General features: G+C 40.3%; 1 protein-coding gene across 1 annotated transcript in view; it reads left to right on the top strand.

The window, feature by feature from the left end:
- Positions 1-21,349, top strand: part of LOC139218900 (potassium/sodium hyperpolarization-activated cyclic nucleotide-gated channel 1) — a 64,271-nt gene that overhangs the window by 5,026 nt on the left and 37,896 nt on the right. Inside the window, exon 2 of the mRNA XM_070850643.1 lies at positions 1,327-1,750. Within this exon, the coding sequence (XP_070706744.1) occupies positions 1,327-1,750 (424 nt within the window). The remainder of the gene's footprint in view (positions 1-1,326; positions 1,751-21,349) is intronic.

The following is a 21,349-nucleotide window of genomic DNA, read 5'->3' as shown; positions in this document are numbered from 1 at the left end:
GATATTATGAACCACCTAGACGACCGCTGTTTAGTTGAAGTGAAGACAATTATCGGACATATGATCTGTGGATATTTATAAAGCCAAGGCCCCGTCTTAATTCATTCAAACAGTCAACAATCCATTACTGGATAGCCAGTCTGCCAGCCAGACAAGCAGCCTGCCAAAGCAGCCAGCCAGTCCATTTCCATCCTCAACAACAGCAATGGACAGGCAGCAAGGCAAAGCAGAGGCAGGCAGTGGGACAGCAGGGATGGCGTCAGTGGAGAGTTTTTAGCATGAGATAGGATTCCTGAAAGCATCTATTTTCATTCATGGTTGCCCGGCCTTTATCGAGGCCCAGGACGCTTCATGAAAAGAGCAGGGTGCTGATGAATCACTTCTAGCTCTGTTCATCACAAGACAGAGGACAGGGACATTAACACAGCCATGAAGGATGAGAGGGTCTCATTCTAACGGGGCCCTGAATACACACAGTAAGTGCTACATGCACATTTCTTCATGCCCTTGAATCGTAGTTAACTTTGAGCACTTACTTCCAAAAGACAAAGATTTGGTAAAAACATAAGCATACGTAGCTGTCAGAGTTTGCTTGATGCTTATTACTCCTTGTAGGCTCGCATGTGAAGAGCCTCTGCACATGCATCGACCTCATGCTTGAACGATTTCAAACGGATTATTGTCAGTTGTTGTATCGTCTGGTTGGTCAGTCCACCGCTACGGTCCAGACTGAAATATCTTAGCAAATACTGGGTAGATTCTTGTGAAATGTTGTATAGACATTCATTGTCACTAGAGGATGAATCCTGCATACTTAAACAATTCCATAAACAGATTTTCAGCCGACCTACTCTTGGTCGCGCCAATCACAACCGTTTATCTGACATGCAGCGGTTTTTATAAGAAGACTGACATGACCGCAGATGAGGCATTTTCGTAAACAACCAAGAGGGCTGCCGCTGATGTGGAACTTTCTGTTGAAGCTGCTATCACATCAGTATTAAACAAACGGAATGGCATAACAACAAACAACTGCATCTAAAGCTTTTCTCAATATTTTTGCTGCTAACGCCCCTTGGATATCGAAAATGAACTAAGAGGTTCCAGACTAATTCCCATTTGTGAATTTGCCTGGCGATGGCAAGCTATCCTTTAATGGTTTTTAGCCTCACTCTTAGCCTTACAGCCCTAATAGGGGATTTTGATGAAAAAATTGGGCAGCTTTATAAGCTCAAAGTGAATTCACTTTCTTTGGAAATGTGTATACACTGTCAGCACAGCATGTTTTCTACCTTGCATTACTGATTCGTGTATGTTACTTTGCAGGTTCTACTGGGACTTGATAATGCTCATCATGATGATGGGGAATCTAATCATCATTCCTGTGGGAATAACCTTCTTCTCAGAGCAGACGACCACCACCTGGCTGGTCTTCAATGTGGCCTCGGACACCATCTTCCTGGTGGACCTGGTCATGAACTTCAGGACGGGGATCGTCAACGAGGAGAGCTCCGAGATTATCCTCGACCCCAAGGTCATCAAGATGAATTACCTGAAGAGCTGGTTCGTTGTGGACTTCCTCTCCTCCATTCCAGTGGATTATATCTTTTTAATAGTGGAGAAAGGCTTTGACTCAGAGGTATATAAAACAGCCCGTGCCCTGCGAATCGTCCGCTTCACCAAGATCCTCAGTCTTCTGCGTCTGTTGAGACTGTCCCGACTCATCAGATACATACATCAGTGGGAGGAGGTTTGTATGCGTTTGTCTGTATATCACTGAAGAAAAATACAAAAAAGGAGTGGTATAGAAGCAGAGAGCAGCAGCAAGGCAACAACCTTGAAAGGTTAATGCACAGATACCATTGTGCATGTATAAAACTAATAGGTGCTGTCAATCACCATTGGTCAGAAGGCTTATCTGTGGATAACAAGTGGTAATGCCACTTTCAGCTCATTGATGAATTCAAAATCTGAGATCAAAAGTAATTGCCTCTATTTTTTCAGAGAAACTATACAGTGGTTATATATAGATTCAGGACATAATATAATGTAGTTAGCTGTTAGTTTAAATGAGTATAAAAATGTATTTATATAACGACAATAGATGTGAGAGGCTAAATTAATTTTCTAATGTTCTGTTGGTGTGGTTGTTCAAGGTGACTGGTGGGTTTGGAGTGAACATCCACAAAGTTAAACCCCACTGGACATAACAAAGTGATAGATTGTTACCTTCCATGACGACACTACACTCCCTGACTCTATTTAACTAAGCTCTAGTCTTCATCTTCTGGTCTCCATTCATTACACACTTACTAATAGAAAGATTGCGCTCCAAGGGATGGATACGTTTTAGACCTAATGACCAAAGCACCGACATTACATTTGATTTAACATGTAGCCTAGATAAAGTGTAAATGGTTGACCATAACACCATCACTTTTAATGAGCCAGCCGCTCTCTCTCACCTCATCCTGAACGTCCTTGCTCCACAGCAACCCTGTTCGCCCCTTATTGTCCGACTCCCCTGTTGTTATCGCTGCTGTTATCCAGTGCCGTTTGTTACACTGGTTGAAGCAAATTGTGTTGTTGTCAGGGCTCAGCCTGAGCTTACATTCTTTAGAGGGCAAATGCTGTATGGTTCAATGATATATCAGTAACTATGGAAGTGCAAAAATAGACAATTTACTGTATGAAGTGCATTTGGCAAACTAAATGTTATGAACCTGCAAACATTAACTTTTACTAGCACAATAGCAGCTGTAGTCATGAACACTATCTGCCCAGAACTTAAAGTGTAAATAGTACAATTGTGCAGCGTGTCCAATTCCCAGCCCCCATTGCTATGGATCAGTGAACATTTACGGAGCAGGAAAAGATCATCCTTTTTTCTCAAGTACCAATGAGGCAGCAGACTTTTACAGTGTTTATGGTAGCTTATATTTTTCTGTCAGTGTATGTTTTAAACTGTGTTATATTCCCCTTGCTGCATAATGTGGCATTTGAAAAACACAAGAATTATTCATACTTCAGCAAAGCGTTATTTGAGCTCTGCAAAATATGGAGTTTGAATGCTCTCTAGGACACACACACACACACAAACACACACCAGAAACCATATTCTGGAAGTGAGGACCATATGGATTTGCAGTTGCTTGGTGCTATTATCTTGGCATGCATACTATGTGGGAAGTAGATTATGAATTTCAGATAGGGAAGTACTGTATATTATACTGCTGTTGTTTGCATAGTTTTGTGCAGTGGGAGGCTGAGATGGTTATGGACCAGGTTAGAAACACAAATAGATGGTGCCGCAAGGTTAATGAAAATCTGCAGTGAGCATGCAGGGAGACAGGCAGTGCAGTATACAGTGATGTGTCATAATGCCTGGATACAACAGCAGAGCTTACAGCACTCTCAGTTTGTCCCTCTCATGCTCAGTCATTCCTCCTTTTCTCCCTTCGTCTTTCTGCTCATCAAACACTCCCCGTTTCCTCCTCACTTGTTCTCCCCTCTGTCCCCCCTCCCTTTCGAATGCCTTTTCTCACTCACGGTGTGTCATCCTCCTTTGTCACCTCCTCTAGATGTTGTTTCCTCCATACGCTTAAAACACAGTTAAGAAATGGAATCATTATTTTGGTGTGACCACATTAAACAGGCACACTGAATAATGAAACAACAGTGAATCAGACACATCCACAGGAGACATGAAAGGAAAGAAAAGGCACTCAGTGGAAAAATTCCAAGCTGTCGTAACATGTTAGGTGTAGGATGCAGGATTAGCGCTTTAGTGGAGGGACAAATGCAGTCTCCTGCCATCATAATGGGTTTCAAGCAGTGAACCATCATTACATCAGCCTTGGGATGGGCTCAGTAAGTTATTCAGACAGTGAGTTTCGACAGTAAATCATCTTCCAGCCTGCATGCCCGTCATTCCTTCATCTGTCGTGTGCTCCCTGCCCCCCTCTTCACTTCGTCACCATCTCTTCCCTCCATCTGCGAAGTAAAGAGGGCCGTTATTTCATCAGCACAGGCTGGACAGTCAGAACTGGGCTAACTCTGATTTGTGGTTTTGCCAACACTCTCTATTAGAGCCATTTCTCTGTATTTTTCAGATCTTTATGTCAACACCTGTCAAAGGTGTGTGGCAGGCAAAAGCGTGTTGGTCTTCTTCTCTCCTACTCCTACATGTTTCATTTTTACCTCATAGGAGCACAATGTTCCCGCTTAGTATGATGGATATTGGAGATGTACATGTTAAAATGATTCTAAAGAATAAGCTCAAGAGTTTTGGGATGAGAACCTTTTCTTTCATGTGTCAGTTTTCTCAGTTTTGCTTGTGTTCAAACAGGAGCCTCTTACACACAGTACTGCGGAGAAGTGGCTGCAGGGTATTGTGGTCCAAGTAAACAATGTGACCGGCTACAGTATTAGCGTCTCCAAAGGAACTGATGCGTCTTATTATATTTGATGCAATAATATGAATAAGAATCAATATTACCTTTACTAGATTTTAAGATGACCTGTAATGGAATTTGTCATTTTTGGTTGTACACAATCTGATCCCAGCTTACTTAGTGTTCATGTTACAGGATGCTACTATTTGTATCTGTGCTTATTCGACCGTTCATTCATTTGTTCGCTCACACATAATTATTGCAATGTGGGGTGCTCAGCTAAATTGCAGCATACAGCATGAAGGTCATGCAGTACACTATTGCCTACTAAAACACTACAATTTAAATAAGCACTAGCCAAATAGAGACTGGTACACTGTTCTCACATCTCAAAGTATCTAAGCGGTGGAAAATAATCTAATTGTGATTATCTAGAGTCTTGTAATCACGACTCAGTATGCAATTTTCTTTTAAAGTTCATCATCTTCTGTATTTGTCACTATACGCAAGCAGTAGATCATTCTATAGTCTGAGCAACACAACACTGTATACATATATACTGCTCTTTTATGTAGGCCAGGCCTACGTGTTGTGATGAAATGAGATGAACTGATGCATGAATTAATGTGAATTTCATGTCTTTATTTAGCTTCAATCACATAGAATATTGATCACTTCATGCCTTGTAAACATGTTATATAATCATTGCGTCTTTTTAATAAAATCTGAAAATACAGCCAACAAAGCCCTGCAGAGAATCAAGCCTAGTGTGAACATTAATATACGTAAAATAAAAACTGATCTTACTGATTGCCAGTCAGTTGCAGTAGCAAACCACACAAACTAAAATGGAGGAATATAAAAAAGGACAATGGTAGCATATGAAAATATTGATTTAACATATAAATGAATTATCCGCCACCCCCTCTCGCCCAGTCTGAAGGATTGCCTTGTGTTATAGCTACGGTAGCAAGGCACTTTGCACAATACGTGATTCTGTCGAACACCTAAACCAAAATAGGTCCAGACGGCCAACGTGCTGTTCTTCTTTGACACTAAAGTCACCTCTTGCTACTCGCTGTTCCACTTAACCGAGGTCATTTTCACACAGTATTACTGCCAGCATCAAAGCTTGCGCGTGGTATTTTTTATGTTGTTATCTTCATCTATTTTCACTCACATATGTCACATGGGGCAGCATATACATGTAGCCCACGGAGTCACATGCATACTGCACAGTACTGCTGTGCAGTATGAGTAACATGACTTAAAGACCTGTGTTCTACCCTGAGCATAAAGAAAGTATATTAGACACTCAAAATTAATGCTAATGTTGTTCTATATGATGGCCCTTCCAGAGGGAACTGAAAAAAAAAATCCAGAGTCATAGGTTCCTACCACTCACCTATGGTGGCCCACAGGGGAATCATATTTAATGGCTGAGTATTTAATAATTCAATGAAATAATGAGAACAGTTATCGGGGGCATTTTTTGCCCTTTCATCTTTAATTTCACAGGCATTTTTAGATCTTTCAAGGGCATTTTTGCCCCCTGCTCCTATTCATTTCCAAACCTGCTTCCCTTATGTTTTCCTTATTATTTCATGTCCTCTCAGATACAGAACTAATTATCCCAATGACCTTACAGTCACGACTGGCAGTTTTTTCCTCCAACTTCTGCTCTTACATTTGGACATGTGCTAATGTAAGAGAGATCCACATCATTTATATTACTAAGAGTAGATTTAGATACCACCCCATCCAGACTGTTGATTTTGTATTTAATAAAAAATACAAAAGCAGACTAAAGGATAACATTTTTAAACTGCTGTAGAGAATCCCCACAGCTCCCAGTGCCACATCTGGCTCATCACAGCCACCAGGCCTCCCGCCAGATCCCAGCTCAAGCACAAGGGCTCAGGTTGGGCTTGTGGCAGCATACCAGCCCCCAGGGGAGGCTGTACCCTTTCTGAGGCCTCAGGCAGAATCTGTCTTTTGCTCCAGCAATCACTCACAAATCAACCTGATTTTTGTCGTGTTGCATTTTATTTGCTACTATTTCATAATCTAGTACTGTCACTTGTTGAGGATAAGTGAGAATTAAGAATCATCAATAAACCTCTAAATACTAAAAAGGGACACATCTCAGCTTCAGACTAAAACTTTTTAGATATTTTCTGGTAACACTTTAGACACAGAAAACTGCCACTATTTCTGTTACTGTTCTATTGTCTATACAAGGCACAATGCATGGACCACGGATTCCACTGGGGTGGAAAAGGCAAAATAAGAAAACAACAGAATTTTTTTTATTTAAAAAAAGTACAGCAGTGAAATTGTTCATTTAATTTGCATTTAATGGTGTGTGTGTGTGTGTGTGTGTGTTAAACGGTACAAATTCTGCTGAACCACAATTACTACAACTAAATGCATCATAATATAGTGAATATATATTTTGGGCCGTTTTTCCTCCTACACAGATATTAAAATGTAGGAAAATACATATTGTCTGGTCATGTTGCATAGTTAACTTGATACTGTGCAAATGCATTGTGGTTGGTTACATAATGATTTTCACTAGTTTTATTCCTACCCAAAAGTGCCATCACTTCATTGATAAAACTTACAGTATAGTCCAATATCTTTTTTTATGCTTCTACTTGGGGCTCCTGCTGATGCAACAGTGTCATCATCTCCTGCTATTGTGTCATCACCAAAGTTGGGTTTGTGCTACAAATATGCCTGAAGCATCATTTTTCAGTGGTCTCTGCCGATCAGGTGCTCAGTATACGTTCTTGATGTGGGGTGGGGCCTTCCTCCAATCAGTGATGTCTATATTTTATATTCTCTGGCATGCAAATAAAATGTTCCTAGGAAAATGAAGTGAATGTGTGTGAGGCACTTAGCAGCTGCCTGTAGGAAGCGGCAGCTATGTTAGACCCTTTGTGCAGTTCCACTTTGTCAGCAACATAGATTTGACATGCAAGAGTACGACCTGTTTCTGGGATCATTGACGGGACAGTCACCTCTCAAGATCAGATTGTTCTATTAATTCACTGTAAAAACAGCTGCCTGGAAAAGATACTAGTTGGTGATTTGTCTTTTCAGAAGCTGCCTATTTTTTTTTTTTTTTTTTTACAAGAGATAGAGGTAGTATCGGCTACAGCCTGCTGCAGGGCATGATGCAAGTGATCTGTTTAATTATAGTGTCTGCAGGGATACCTTGTCCTAAGCAAAGGTGCTCGGTTGATTCACAGCCGAGTCGGTAAATTGATCTGAAAGGGGGAAAATGTGAGCCAACTGACCTGGGTATCTAGTTCACTGCGTGGGAGCAGCAGAGGAGACTTTAACTACATCACACTGGCTAAATTTGGTCTCCACTGAAATTACCCCATACTATTGTGTGACAGCAGACCTGTTTCTCAACTCCTACATCCTTAGACACAGAATGTCAACAGATTGACAGTGGAAGGTGTGAGGGTTTGTCTGCACCTTTTCACAGCGTAGTTTAATTGTCATGCTGCATTAAAGCCAGGGCAGAATTTCAGTTTCTTGATATACATTGTTAGAAAAATAGCCTTTCCTCATCTGTTGTATGCACTGCTTATAATGTGAGTATAGTTACAAAATTCGATATATTTAAGGAAAACAGAAAAAAGGGACGATTAAAAGTAGGGCTGCAACTAACAATTATTTACTGTGTTTACATTATTTCTTTGACAGACACCCATTGCAATTTCTCACAGCCTAAAGTGATGTCTCTAATTTACTTTTTTCACGAACCGACAAAAACTAAACCAAACTTTAAAACATAAATTATAAATGACTTAGGCAATGACATCAGCAGCTATGGCTGATGATTAATTTGCTTTTTATTAGCCTATTGTTTCAGTATCATTGTTGCTAAAAATGAATATATCCCATTCCCACTGATGAATACAATAAAGGGAGTGGAAGGCACAGGCATCGTAAGGTGAAAAAGGGAGATCATGATGAAGCCACTGTATGCTGTAATTTGCCACCTCAGCAACAGATAGTTTGGCGGTGTCAAAGGAGATTAGCCAGCTTTGGTTTATAGAGTCCTGTGGACTTGATTCGCCTGCCTGACAATAGGCTATGCCAAGTCCTCTGTGCCTTGAGGCCACCACCCAGGTCTCATGCAGTGACACAGGTGCATAAGCACACACACACACAGAGGGTGTGCTGAATCATCAAGTGCTGAATCACGCGTGAGGTTGAAAGAGAGAGCAGGAGAGACAGATGGAAAGACAAGAAACAAAAGGGGGACGGTAGTTTGTGTTACATTTTATCTTCATGTGTATCACAGTGATTTTTGTACTGTGTTTCCTGATTGATTTTCTATTGTGTTGACCCTACAACTCTCTGTAATTACACCTTGTAAATGAAGTAAGGACAAAGGTTTTTAAATGTGACCTGATAGTGTTTTTTTGTCTGTGTGCATTTCAGTACATGCAGTCTTCCTCTACTCTTTAAAGCTGCAATTACATGCAATTTATCACTGTGACTGCAGCGCTACCCTTAACAAAGACAACATGAATCTATAGAGAAAGTATACAATACATTTATCACAGAGAACAGTAAATGCCATTTATGGAGGGATAATTAAAAGGAGCCTGGCCTCATTACCATGCAGGACACACGTACATACAGTGTTGAGGAGCAGGGATGTGACCGTCTGCAGGACTTTCCTCTGTCAAAGATCTGTGTTGGAGCCGAGCTGTTGGCTGATGACTGTATACAACTGTTTCCTGTTATATGACGTGATTTGATCTGATGTGATGTGTGAGGCTGAGGATTGTTGTGGGAATGTGTCATGCCTATGCGTTTGCGTGTGTGCATGTGGATATGTTTCATACCCTAGAGGTGGCATATGGCAGCTTAGCAGCACAACCAATAGTTTTCAGTCCTAAAATATACTGTATTTTCACAGTCCGATACGTAGTTAATATCATTTCATTCATGGCTTCACTGCAGCAAAGTCAAATAATGACAATAGTGACAAAAACAACATGTGACATCAAATCTGATAAGAAACAATCAAACACAAATGAATTAAATAATTTTTTTCCAATTCAACATTCCTTAAAAAGAAAAACACTGCTGGTGGAGATTTACAGTAAGTGTGTGAGATGAGGCTGCTAGGAAAGTTGTACAACCCCGGACATGTTTTAACTTTGGAACAGGTGCTGTTTAGCCCAGATTCTGTATTTGCTACTCAAAGCACACGGAGCCAAGGCTGCACAGCTGGATGTTTATATTTAACGTCCCAACAAGAAGGACTTGGGACAGTGGACATTGTTTTGCAAAGCACACAAATGTCTGGTTTCACTTGAAGGTATGTTGAGGACATTGACGGACAGTTTTCTGTGCCTGGAGACATGCATGTCTTTTATCAAACAGAGCCCTGGAAGCACAGTTTGCTTTCTGAGGTGGAGCTTATGTCTTATTTACTGTGTTTAAGTTTACTGGTGATGACTGAGTGGAGTTTTTCCACCTTTAATAGGAAGATGCAAAAATTGCAGATGTAATAAACTTAATCTCTGACGCACAATAGTGATTACACCATGATATTTTGATGAGCCCTTACTAGTGTGGATTTGGATATAGTTATGTGGGAGCCTAGGGAGACATCAATCATCCTCCATGCAGCTCTAAGCTGATCTTCTGCTGGAGCAGGTGCTCTGTCTGGGTTACCTGTTTCTGCTCTCGTGCTTCTCCACCATTCCAAGTGATGTTGAATCACTGCATATTACAAATCTATCTATAAATAAAGATTATCATGACTTTAGGAGTAATAGATGCCATATATATAAAATGTTTGTTTTTGCAGACACAGGTGGACTGTGGCTAGTTGCTTACTGCAAAGTTTGCTGACTTTTAGTAAATGAAGTGCTTGTTAAATAAAAGGTAAGATGCATATTTCAAGTGCTGTGTGGATACTAGTGAACTACCTAACAGGACAAACACATTACATTTGTCACTAAAGCACAAGTAGAAGTGGATTTGCTGTCCAGTGCTACTACAGACTTGGCCACGGAACAGTGAATTCGCTGTTCCCTCTTCTTCACTCTTGCATTTTTCATCAGTGTTCCCATTTGGTTGAGCAAGTCTTTAAAACAGCAGCCCTTTTTATGGAGAAAGCTAACAAATTAGCATTCTTATGTCAACAACAACCATGTTTTGCATCTTTTTATTCAGATTTGACTTTCTGACAAGATAGCTTGTGAATGCCTTTATTTCATATCCAGATCAGATTGGATTCTACTTTGAATAATATGTTATGGTATAATACCCTTTGTTTTGCTGCTTGAGTATCCAGCTGAGTATTGTAGTATTTTGGTGGTCATATTCACAGATTTGCGAGCCCACCCTGTATTTAGCACTGCAGAGCATAACCAGGCAGACTGTTGGAGGTGAAGCAGACCTTTGTTGTCTTCAGTGTGGGAGTTACAGCCTGCGGGGGGCTAAAGAGCTCTGTCACGTGCCTTTATGTGTGACAATCTGCCTGTCACACATTTGACATGTTGTGAGGAGGGGGATCTTTCCCTGTTTAACTAAGGGGCACCGACGGTGTCATAGCAGCACTCACAAGCATCACTGTTAAAAACACCAGGCAAGAATATGTTATTTTGCGAATATTCTGAAAATTTAAGAAATGCTTGTGCTTTTTAAGCCTTATGTTACCACAGTTAAACACAGCTTCAGATTTTGCTTTATTTAATATATTAAGTCATGTAAAATGCAGAGTTGCCTTTCTTCTAATTAATCTTCGCTCAAACAAACCTCTCTCTCCTCTCCTGTCCATTTCTCTCTGCTCACCCTGCCACACAAACACTCACGCACACATACACACCCACGCACAAATAAGCAAGTAAAGTCACACACAGCAGCCTAATGGACTCCTCCAGTCCAATTTTGTCAAGCAGACAAAAATGAAGGACAATGCTTCTTCCCTCTCATGCTGTCTGAGCTCTTGTCCTCTCTGTTTTAAGACACGGCTGTCTGACGATGAACATAATGTGCCTTGAATCGTGTTCTTGCACAGCTCACTGAGGGAAGCTCACGCTTGGCCCAAGGGGTGGAAAATCCCAGACTCCACTGCCTAAAAGATAGAGTTTTCCTCCTCGTCCCCTGTAGATTTAACCCATTTTCCCTTGCCAAGTCACTCAGTGCTCCTTCTGTTGCTAGTTGGTCTTGTTAACTGCGGTAGAGAGTGTTAATTGCTTGCCCATATGGTTAGAAGTACAGAGTTAATTGTCAGACTCACAGTGTTAAAGGGGAGAGAAAAGCACGGCTTTCAACACACCAATTCTACACTTTATTTATGTGGCCTGTTGGATCAGGGACTGAAGAATGAAGAACCTAGTTTTACACACATAAACATACGGTTATTAGATTGACTATGGTGGTACATCAAATGTTTTTTTTATGCCACACATAAACGTAAAATGATCAAAGTGTCTCTTCTACATATCCCCCATTAATAGATCGAACAGGAAGAGGCAGAGGGAGGCTGGAAAGCATTCGAGTGAGAGGAAATATAGGGTAAAAATAGGCTTGACTGTCAGCACCCATATGTTTCAAGCTTAGAACAAAAAAGCAAAAAATAACCACATCAGTATGTCCAGTCTAACATGTATTTCCATATTGGGCAATTTTATGTACGGATCAACTAAAGAGCTTTATGGTTTGCTAAATTATCATCACTTAAACCCACCGATTCAAATACATACATGAATAAATAGTTAGATAAATAAATAATCAATCAAAGCTTAAAACAAGGCTGGTTTTCTTATTTCATGAAAAGGAGTTTTTAAGTGAGTAAACCACCTAACTGTGAAGCTATTTGTCACATGTACAGGTCTATTGCTGTAAAAGAGACAACTATATGTTTAAACTGTTCATTTGACTTAATTAATTTCACTGTTACATAGATACTTTAGAAAAAACATGTCTAAACTCTGCTTTTGTTGCTACATTACAAAACCGAGGCCTAGAGATTTAAGAGATGCTGTTAATGCTCCATCTGTGACAAACTAATACTGCTGAGGTAACTAAGTCAATTAAAGTACATGTGTAAGTTAAAAAAAAAATTCATCAAGCTTAGGTTCCCAGTATGTCAGCCTATACACGAGTAAATGCTGGCTTTACAGGTCACTTTGTATCCTACTGTCACTGTAAGCTGGTGTATGACATTTAAAATGTTACTCCTCCACCGGGAAACCTCTGCTTCTCTTTCTCTCTCTCTGTCTTGGTCTTTTCATCTCGTACTGTCACCGTCAGTCTGTGTGTGTGTGTGTGTGTGTGTGTGTGTGTGTGTGTGTGTGTGTGTGTCAGTTGGGCCCTTTTATTTGATGTAAGATATAAACAGACATGTCTGCACAGTAAAGACAGCGAGACAGAAAGGCAGTGACACCGAGAGGCAGACTGAGAAAAAGGAATAGGAATAGTTTGGGGGTTTTTTTTGTCTCTAGGAGGCAAAGTCTTATGAATAGAAAAAATGAATAATAAATATTTTCTGAAAGACAAATGGAATCAGGTTTTATGCTACACACAGGACTGAATCATAGTAAATGATACATGCAGTGCCCTCAAACCAGTGCCATCTTCTGTTATTAAGCCGGGGGTGTAAGTGTTTCGGCAGCTCCACAGCAGTCAAACAAAATCAACATCTGCTGCTTATTCTCAGCATATTTTTGCTTTTCGACTCGTGTCGTATTTTGATATTTGGCGGCGACATTTTCTTCCCTTGATTTTTATTAACCCCCTCCAGAGTAAGAAAACAGCCAGCTTTGATCTTCTGTCTGTCCCCGTGGGATATCCCCCTGTGAGCACGAGTTTCCCTCTGCGTGGTGTGCACTGTACAGTATGCAGACAGATGACAGATATAGTCTTGGGAGGGAGCTCAAGTGATAAGTGTGGAGATTAGGCTAATCTCAGTTATTTTTGTTCACTGGGCTGTTGTTGTTAGTGGTTGCTGTGTGTGTGTGAGTGTGTGTGTGTGTGTGTAGGAGGTATGTCGGGGGTATGTGCGGGGGTCACCCTTGGTGATCCCTGGTAGTTGAGAAAAGCTCTTGTGATCTGTGCGCTACAGACTCTCCATACTTGACTGACTGATTCTCTATGAGGCACCTCATGATCCCTTTGTTACTTAGAGGGGGGTAACACCACTCATGGCAGACATCCTGTAATGATGTCTTGTGCAAAATAATTAATTAGTAACTACTGAAGCATTTAGGCTCCCTCTACTTTCCCTTCCCAAGAGTTAACGTTGTAGTAGATGGATTTACCGAAGCACCCTTCAACCATCTGTCATGACGACGGCTGTGCTCATCTTCTAAAGCCTTGCTGTTAATATCAATCTAAACACAACAATTCATATTGTCTGCTATCGGAGCATTGCTATTGCAATGAGCTATTATTACACCACAGGGAAGTGTTAGTATGGATGTCCGTTTGAGACTACAGCACAGATTAGATTATGTAGCATATCAAGAGTAGTTACTCATGATGCTACAGCTAACAGAGTCACAGGTATGTGAGACTAGATAATGTTGTTGCTCCACTCTGGGTTCTATGTCTGATTATAATATCACACTCCCCATGGTATTTACAGTACTATTGTATTGTTTTATAGCACTTAAAGCTTTGCTGTTTATATTACAATATAATATAATATAACAATATTTTACAGTATGTAACTTTTTCCATATCAGATTACGAGGAAAAATAAATAGCAACAGCATAAATTGATATTTGAGGCCTTCTGCACCCACCCGCGGTGGGAAAGGTGTGTCCCTGCTGTTAAATGTGGTAGGAAGGGTCCAGCTAGCTGATGTTACATGAGCACAGCAGGTCACCCTGTGCAATCCATTCAAATCCGTCCTGCTCTCACATGGGTACTAATCTTCCCTGACTGCCTTCTTAGCACAATCACAACCCAGGTTACAACACCCACCCTTCTTATGTCTTTCACTCCCCCATGACACATGCACAAACCGCATCTGTAAATTAAGCATGGTTAAAAATCAAATTAAAAAATGCTCACAAGATGTTCAAAATTTCTAATTTTCCTACTTGACTTCCACAAAGTTCAAAATGAAATATGAAGTTGTAAGACAACTCAGAAACACTTAGTGACTTGAAAGTTTGGAGAAATCATATTTAACATTAAATGGGTAATTCAACATTTTTGGGAAATATATTTAAATATATTTTTCTTTGCAGAGAATTATCACCTGAATTTGCAGCTCCCCTTAGCTTTATAGAGCTCAGCTCATTGTTTAGCTGTCCTGCCAGCAACTTTACTGTTTCTGGTTCCCCCTCGCCGCTCTCATAGTGTCGGTTTAGCCTGCAGCAGGCAGCTGCATGTATTTCCCGTGGGATATGGTAGACACCAAAAACAGTTGAGAGAAAAATGAATATTGCATTTATATTTGCCAGGTGGCCAGAAACACAGCTCCAAATGAATACTGGTGTTGCACCATATATGCTGTACGTGTAAATAATCAACTGTTTCTAACATCAACTTAGAAGGTGATATGTCAATGCCGTGTCAACTTGTTTCCGCTGCCCCCAAGTGGCCATTATTATTATTATTGCAATTATTTTACACTAAGGTGTGATTGTAATATTAACTCAAAATACAAATAAAATGTAGTGCAGGCTCATATTTCATAGTTTCTAGAAGTAAGAGGCTTATCTTGTCATATCTACGTGAGTGCACATGAATAATGCTAACTAAAATCAAACATAATTACGATCTCACTGTGAATCTTTCTAGATATTTTACAGAATTAATCTGTTTCTGTTTTATGATAGCAGGCAGAAGTGCCTTGGATCGATGTCTCATGCATCTGTTAACTCAATGTTATCTCTCAGCTCTTTGTGTTCCTTCCATCCATCATAGACTGACTGACTGAGGACACTGATTTAATTCCCGGAATGATGTTGTCAAACTGTCGTGCTCAAACAGACTTGCATAACCAGACAATTGCAGGGAAAATGGGTCATGTGGGAAAACAGTTGTTTTTGAGCCTTCTGGCATGCTTTTGAACAATATGTCCACACGTACCGTATTCATTTGTTTTCCCAGCAATTTTCTCGTTGTACAGATGAGTTATCAATGTGCAGGTCTGAACCATAAGTGCAGCTTGTTTTTGGAGATGTCAGTCATGTGCACATGTTTTCTTGGGGCTGAGCTGATGTTGTTATTTTGTTACCGCTGCTCAGGTTACAGGTACAAATCAATAGAACATAAAACATCCTCCTCGTCCATAAATACATTTACTTGTTCCTCTGATGTACTGAGACTTTCCCCTCATACAGTAGACATTTCTAGGCCATGAAGGAAATTTCTAAAATGATGTGCATAAATGAAATGTATACATTAACTGTATAAATTAATCCTTACAGCCTCCCAGAATAATGTCCAATTGGGGACAATACTACAATCAAACAGAAGGCTGTGGGTCACAATGTTTAAATAGAGAATTACAGATTATAGATTAATGTTTACGGTCCTAAAGTCATAACAACACAGTATCCTCGCACAATCCACCAATGAATTTAATGCAGAAAACATCATAAATGTGACCCCCTGTGGCTGGGTGAGCTTGTGCCCCAGAGGATGCTGCCTCTGCCAATGCAGCTCTGAATGGCTGAGCACAGATTAAGGCAGAACAGTAGTGTTGAGGTTATCACGCTCACACGACCAAAATAGACGCAGAGCGGGTGAGACAGCGGGCAAGGCAGCTACGCTCGCAGTACAGTGTGATGTGCTTAGTGGAAGAACAGGAGAATACTGCTGACGGACACAGAAAATGATGGAAAACAGAGCGGATGAACTCCCACAGGAAGGAGCTACTGGGCAGAAAAAGTCTTTATTCTAACTGGTGATTGACGCATTACCAAGGGATGATTTTTCCAGTTAAATGAATTCACTGATTGACAACTGGTACAGACTAAACCAGTAAAGAAAGTATCACCACATCCTCTACAACATCACGTCGACAGTCAAACACTTCCATGTCAATCTGTGATATTGGAGTCTTTAGTGTTGATTGAGAATATGCATCTACTGTGGAACCCTGACTACATTCAAACATTTGTAGATTTGATATGTTGCAGGATTTATATTACAGTAACTGCTCAAGATAAAAAAAAAAAAAAAAAAACAAGAGAGAAATACTTCATTGTGAGAGTTTTAGCTGTAATGTGTGGTTATTACTACAATTCTACTCTTTGTGGCTCACTAGTGGCAGTGAGTGCAGTGATGCAAAAATTTTATTGTCAAGAAGAATTAGAGTGCATCTCATTTTTTTTCATTAAAGGTTAGCTGCTGAGATGAGTCAGTTAACAGTCAGGTAACCAAATAAACGAGAATGAGTGGCACAGAGGATGGAAGGGATTTGTGTGGGATGAGCGGCATGTTAAAAAAAAAAAGTTGTTTATTTAGGACAACTACGTCAAAATCTGGAAGAATAACAGAGACTTAACAAGGTTATTTCTTACTACCTTTTGTCTTTAGTCGCTGATAGTTAAAAGATCAGTGAAATGCAACGGTGGAAAGTAACTGAGTACATTTCCTCAAATACAGCACTTACACTTTTTTGGTACTTATACTTATATAACATGTTCTTTTCCTTCTACGTTGCACCTCCACCTCACTACGTTTTAAAGGGAAATATTGTAGTTTTCACCCCACATTTATTTACATGTAAGGCAGGAGTGCATGCAGTGAAGAGATAATGACCTCTTCTTTAAAGTGTTCCCTGTTATATTAATAGATCACTACTTGTTTTCTTCCTGCTTAAAGATCCCATTGATCACCACCTGCCTTTTAATTAAGTCTCTGGCCACAAATTACTGTTGGGCCTCATTACCTAAATGTACTGCGCGGGGCTGAAGATCCACAGCTTTTTATGCAGAGAAACAACGTTTGTGCACACAGCTTTAGCACGGCTTGGAAAGAACGGGTGCAACATTGCTGAATAGATTTTCTGTCTTCTCTCCTCGTCTTATGTAGTCCAGTCTGTTCTTGTCTGTATAATAGACAGATTTGCAGACTGATTAGGTTTTCGGAGTATATATTATGATGCCTGAAGCACTGAAATCCTGCCAACTCTACTTATGTTTATTTATTGCTGAACTATACATATATCAACATGATTACACACAGGGCATGACAAAGTATTCATAGTCATGTGAATTGTAATTACTTCTTGCAAACTGCTTTGGTGCAGCAAGTCTATTTCAAGTGTATATAACATATTCCATATTCAGCTTTATCTGCTCAGACACACAAATTGTTTTCAGGACTTTTCTGTCGTTCTTTTTTTTTTTAATAAACAAGAGAGTTTAATGACCAACAACTTTTTCTTGTTATGTTAAAGAGGAGAGACGGAAGAAGAAAACATGAGACCTGCTAAATCCGAGTGAATTCCCATTACATGATAATATGATTTTTCAAATCCAAGTTCAACTGTAATTTTGTGATTAAGCAAAAGCAAGAGAGATCCAAAAGGAGATTTACAAGACGATGTTAAGCGGGAGAATTCCAGATTTTCCTGGAAGCAGTTTTGTCATCCTTCAATGTAATAGCCAGTGGTGGATTTAATCCCGTCAAATTAGTCCCTCGCTAATCCTCACTAACCTCAAACAGAGGTCACACATGTCCAATTTGAAGATGTATAAAGAACACTTTGTAATTGCGTGTCCGCAGCCCACAGCTTGATGATGAGGACTTCTCCTGCATGCTCTTTTTTCTGGACATCAGATTCAAAAAGTTGGCCTGTGTTTCATCAACCTGTCAGACTGCAGTGGTTTAAACCCTTTAAAAGTTTGAGTAAAACACCTGTCGGATCATTTCTACGATTTGGACTCAACACAAAAATCAACACCTTCCACATTGGTTGGTGTTGTGCTTTTTGCATCATTTGGTCAAGATAAAACAATTCTCCATGCAGTTTGGAGGGCATCGATTTACGTTTTGGAGCCTGCATTATTATAAATCTTGCTCATATGAGTGTATTGGTGGTTGTGAACACACAATACCTCCCAGGTTAAATTCCAAATCCTCATCCACTCTACTCTGCTGCACTGCACTGTTGAATGTGCCAAATGCAAATGAGCGCCATGCTGGCTGGACACAACCAGCATGTGACCTTGTGATGCTATCACATCACATCTTGGCTCTTTGTCTTTACTGTATTAGGGGATTATGGTGACCTATGCCCCTGTCCCCGGTCAAATTTAAGCTTGATGCACTTAATTCTAAGGCTATATTTTGCCAATGCCAACCGAGAGCATTGGCGGTGCTTCTGGCTCTCAGTCACCTACCTATTTCCCGTGGTCATGCAGTTGATGAGAACTGAGGCAGAGAGAGCAAAATTAATATCAGATCTTTCTGGTAGACACGCAGCTTGTTGTGCCCAACATTTGGGACTTTGTTAGCGAGTGTACATTTATTCTTATATCCTTTGTATTTGTAATGTGAGCATGTGGTTTCAGATCTTTACAGGACCCCTCTCAACCTAAAACACAGGCACACAATTATGCAAACTGACAAACACTGCACCAAGGAGGTAGATGTGTTGGAATTATACGAGCCAAGCCTGTAGCAGTTGCGAAACAATTAGTCAATTTATCAATTAGTCGATCCACAGAGAGTTAATCAGCAGCTATTTCAATAATTGTCATTTTTCAAACTAAAATGCAAACTTGCTTGTTCCACCTTCCAAATTGTCAGGATTATCTGTCTGTTCTCTGTTTTATATCAGTGTAAATTGAGTATCTATTTGAAGACACTTTCAAATCTTGGGCTCTGGGAACTTTCGATGGTCAAGCAATTAATTAATCAAAAACAGTAATTATCAGATTAATTGATTATGAATTAATAATTGTTAGCTGCTGAGGTTTTTGAATAGTTTTGTAATAGGAGCACTGCCCTTCTTAGTGTGGGGAGAAATGACAGGGAAATTATTCTTCAGTGTATTTCCAGGGCCAGAGGTCACGCGCTGCGAGTTCATTGAACCCCAAAGTAACTTCCTCACGTCTGATTGTTGTTTCTTTTACTTGAAGATTTAGTTGAAAAAAACGATTACTTTAAAAGACTCAAATATGGTCAGTGGTTAGTGCTGTGCTGCTTTTATTTTTAGAGCTGCTTTGATTTTCTCTGCATGTTGAGCAAAACAGTGGGAGGCCTATATTTTAATCCGCATCATCAACACAAGATACACTACTGGCTCCCTCTCTTTGGTCTCAGTGCAAATCATGAACACTCTGTCACAAAAAATTGCTGAGAATCCAGTGTGCGTGGTTTGCATGGTGTGGACACGGAGGACTGTTCAGCATCTTGACGACACATATCCTGAACATGACGTAGGACCCTGCTCTCCACAATGGGAACACGGGCCCTCTGGATAGCCTTCATCCCTTCCCTCTGACAATGAATTTATAAACTCTCTCTCTCTCCACATCCTCGCTGCTTAACCACCCTGTCTAACTTCTTGTTTCCTCGGGCCTTTACTGTGCATTTAATTTATTTAATAGCATCAGAAAGACAAATAATGTGAAATTTCTATGCGAGGAAATTGTTTTTGTCCTTGTATAGTGAATTATAACTGTGGTAACAACTGAAACACCTCCCTGTTTCAAACGGTTAAAATTCATCCTTATGTATCCCTGCATCACAGTGAAGGTTATCCTGTATAATCCTGTGATCTACACCTGGAGCCTCTATCATTAAAAACTCTATTAATAGACTACTAGCTCTTGGCTAGCTGTAGCCACCAGCAGACCTTTCAAACTTGTGCCCCTGAAATACGAACCCAAACAAATCCCAAATTGTGTTAATGAGTTTCTACATCTTTCCTCTCCGCGCTTGGTGACTCAGCGTGACCCAAAGGTCGCTGAGGCTTCCCAGCAAAGTGAAATGGTCCCTGGGAATTTGTAAAACCTCTCTGCAACCTTCACATACACGTCACCTCAGCACTTGCTTCCTCCAAAAGCCCGCGCCCCCATTCTCACACTCCCTTTTGTTGTGTTTTTTGATTATGCATTAGTTGAAAGAGGAAAGTGCAGACAAGCATTCGACCCTTTTTCTATTTCTGCCTGCTGTGAATCATTTGCAATTCAAAGCGGGACCAAAGTGCTACTTCCTGTGTTCCAGTCTTATTGCAGTCCACCAGTAATACGCACCTTTCTTTGTTACCTTTATCACTTATTGCACTTTTTATATCATTAAGCAATGATAAATGTGAAGACACACACACACAACAGAGGGAGAGAAAGAGTTCTGCTAAATTAAGAATAAAGATGTAGGCAGCAGAAGAGATACTGGGTGCACTGAGACAGACATCCTGTAAGCTAGTGGCTAATTTTAGCCTGTCAGGGCAGTGCACTGTATCTCCCTGTGGATGAGTTGAACCATAGAGGGATCTGAGCATCAGCTCAGCCTCTTGTTCTCTCATCTGTTCTGTGCGTGGACACTGTCCTTTGTGCAGAAAGGTTACGGGATAGTCACAATAGACCGGGGTGGAGAGATGGGGATTCAAAGAGCTTTTAAAAACACCTGGGGTTTAAGGGGGTTTTAACGGCAGATTTTGCATAAGCATGGCAAAACTGGTTCAGAATTATGCCAGAGCACATGAACATGCAGTCCATGCTCAAGCTCTCTTCCTTTTTTTGGAGTGATTGCACTCTATGAGGAGAGGAAGTAAGTAGCCTTTGCAATTTGGTGAAAAGTGGTCAGTGTTTTTCCAAATTTTCAGGTATACAAGCCACAGAAAGCAAAAAATAGAACTGAGGAGAAAAATAAATAACATCAAAACCAAGACTGGACCTGGAGTTGAATATAGAGTAAAATATGCTATTAGATAAAAGAAATGTTCAATATAACAAAGCAAGTCAAACATTTCAATAGATTCTAACTG

This window comes from Pempheris klunzingeri, chromosome 19 (genome assembly GCF_042242105.1).
Source record: "Pempheris klunzingeri isolate RE-2024b chromosome 19, fPemKlu1.hap1, whole genome shotgun sequence".
NCBI classification, from domain to species: domain Eukaryota; kingdom Metazoa; phylum Chordata; class Actinopteri; order Acropomatiformes; family Pempheridae; genus Pempheris; species Pempheris klunzingeri.
This window is presented reverse-complemented; position numbering and strand designations above follow the sequence as displayed.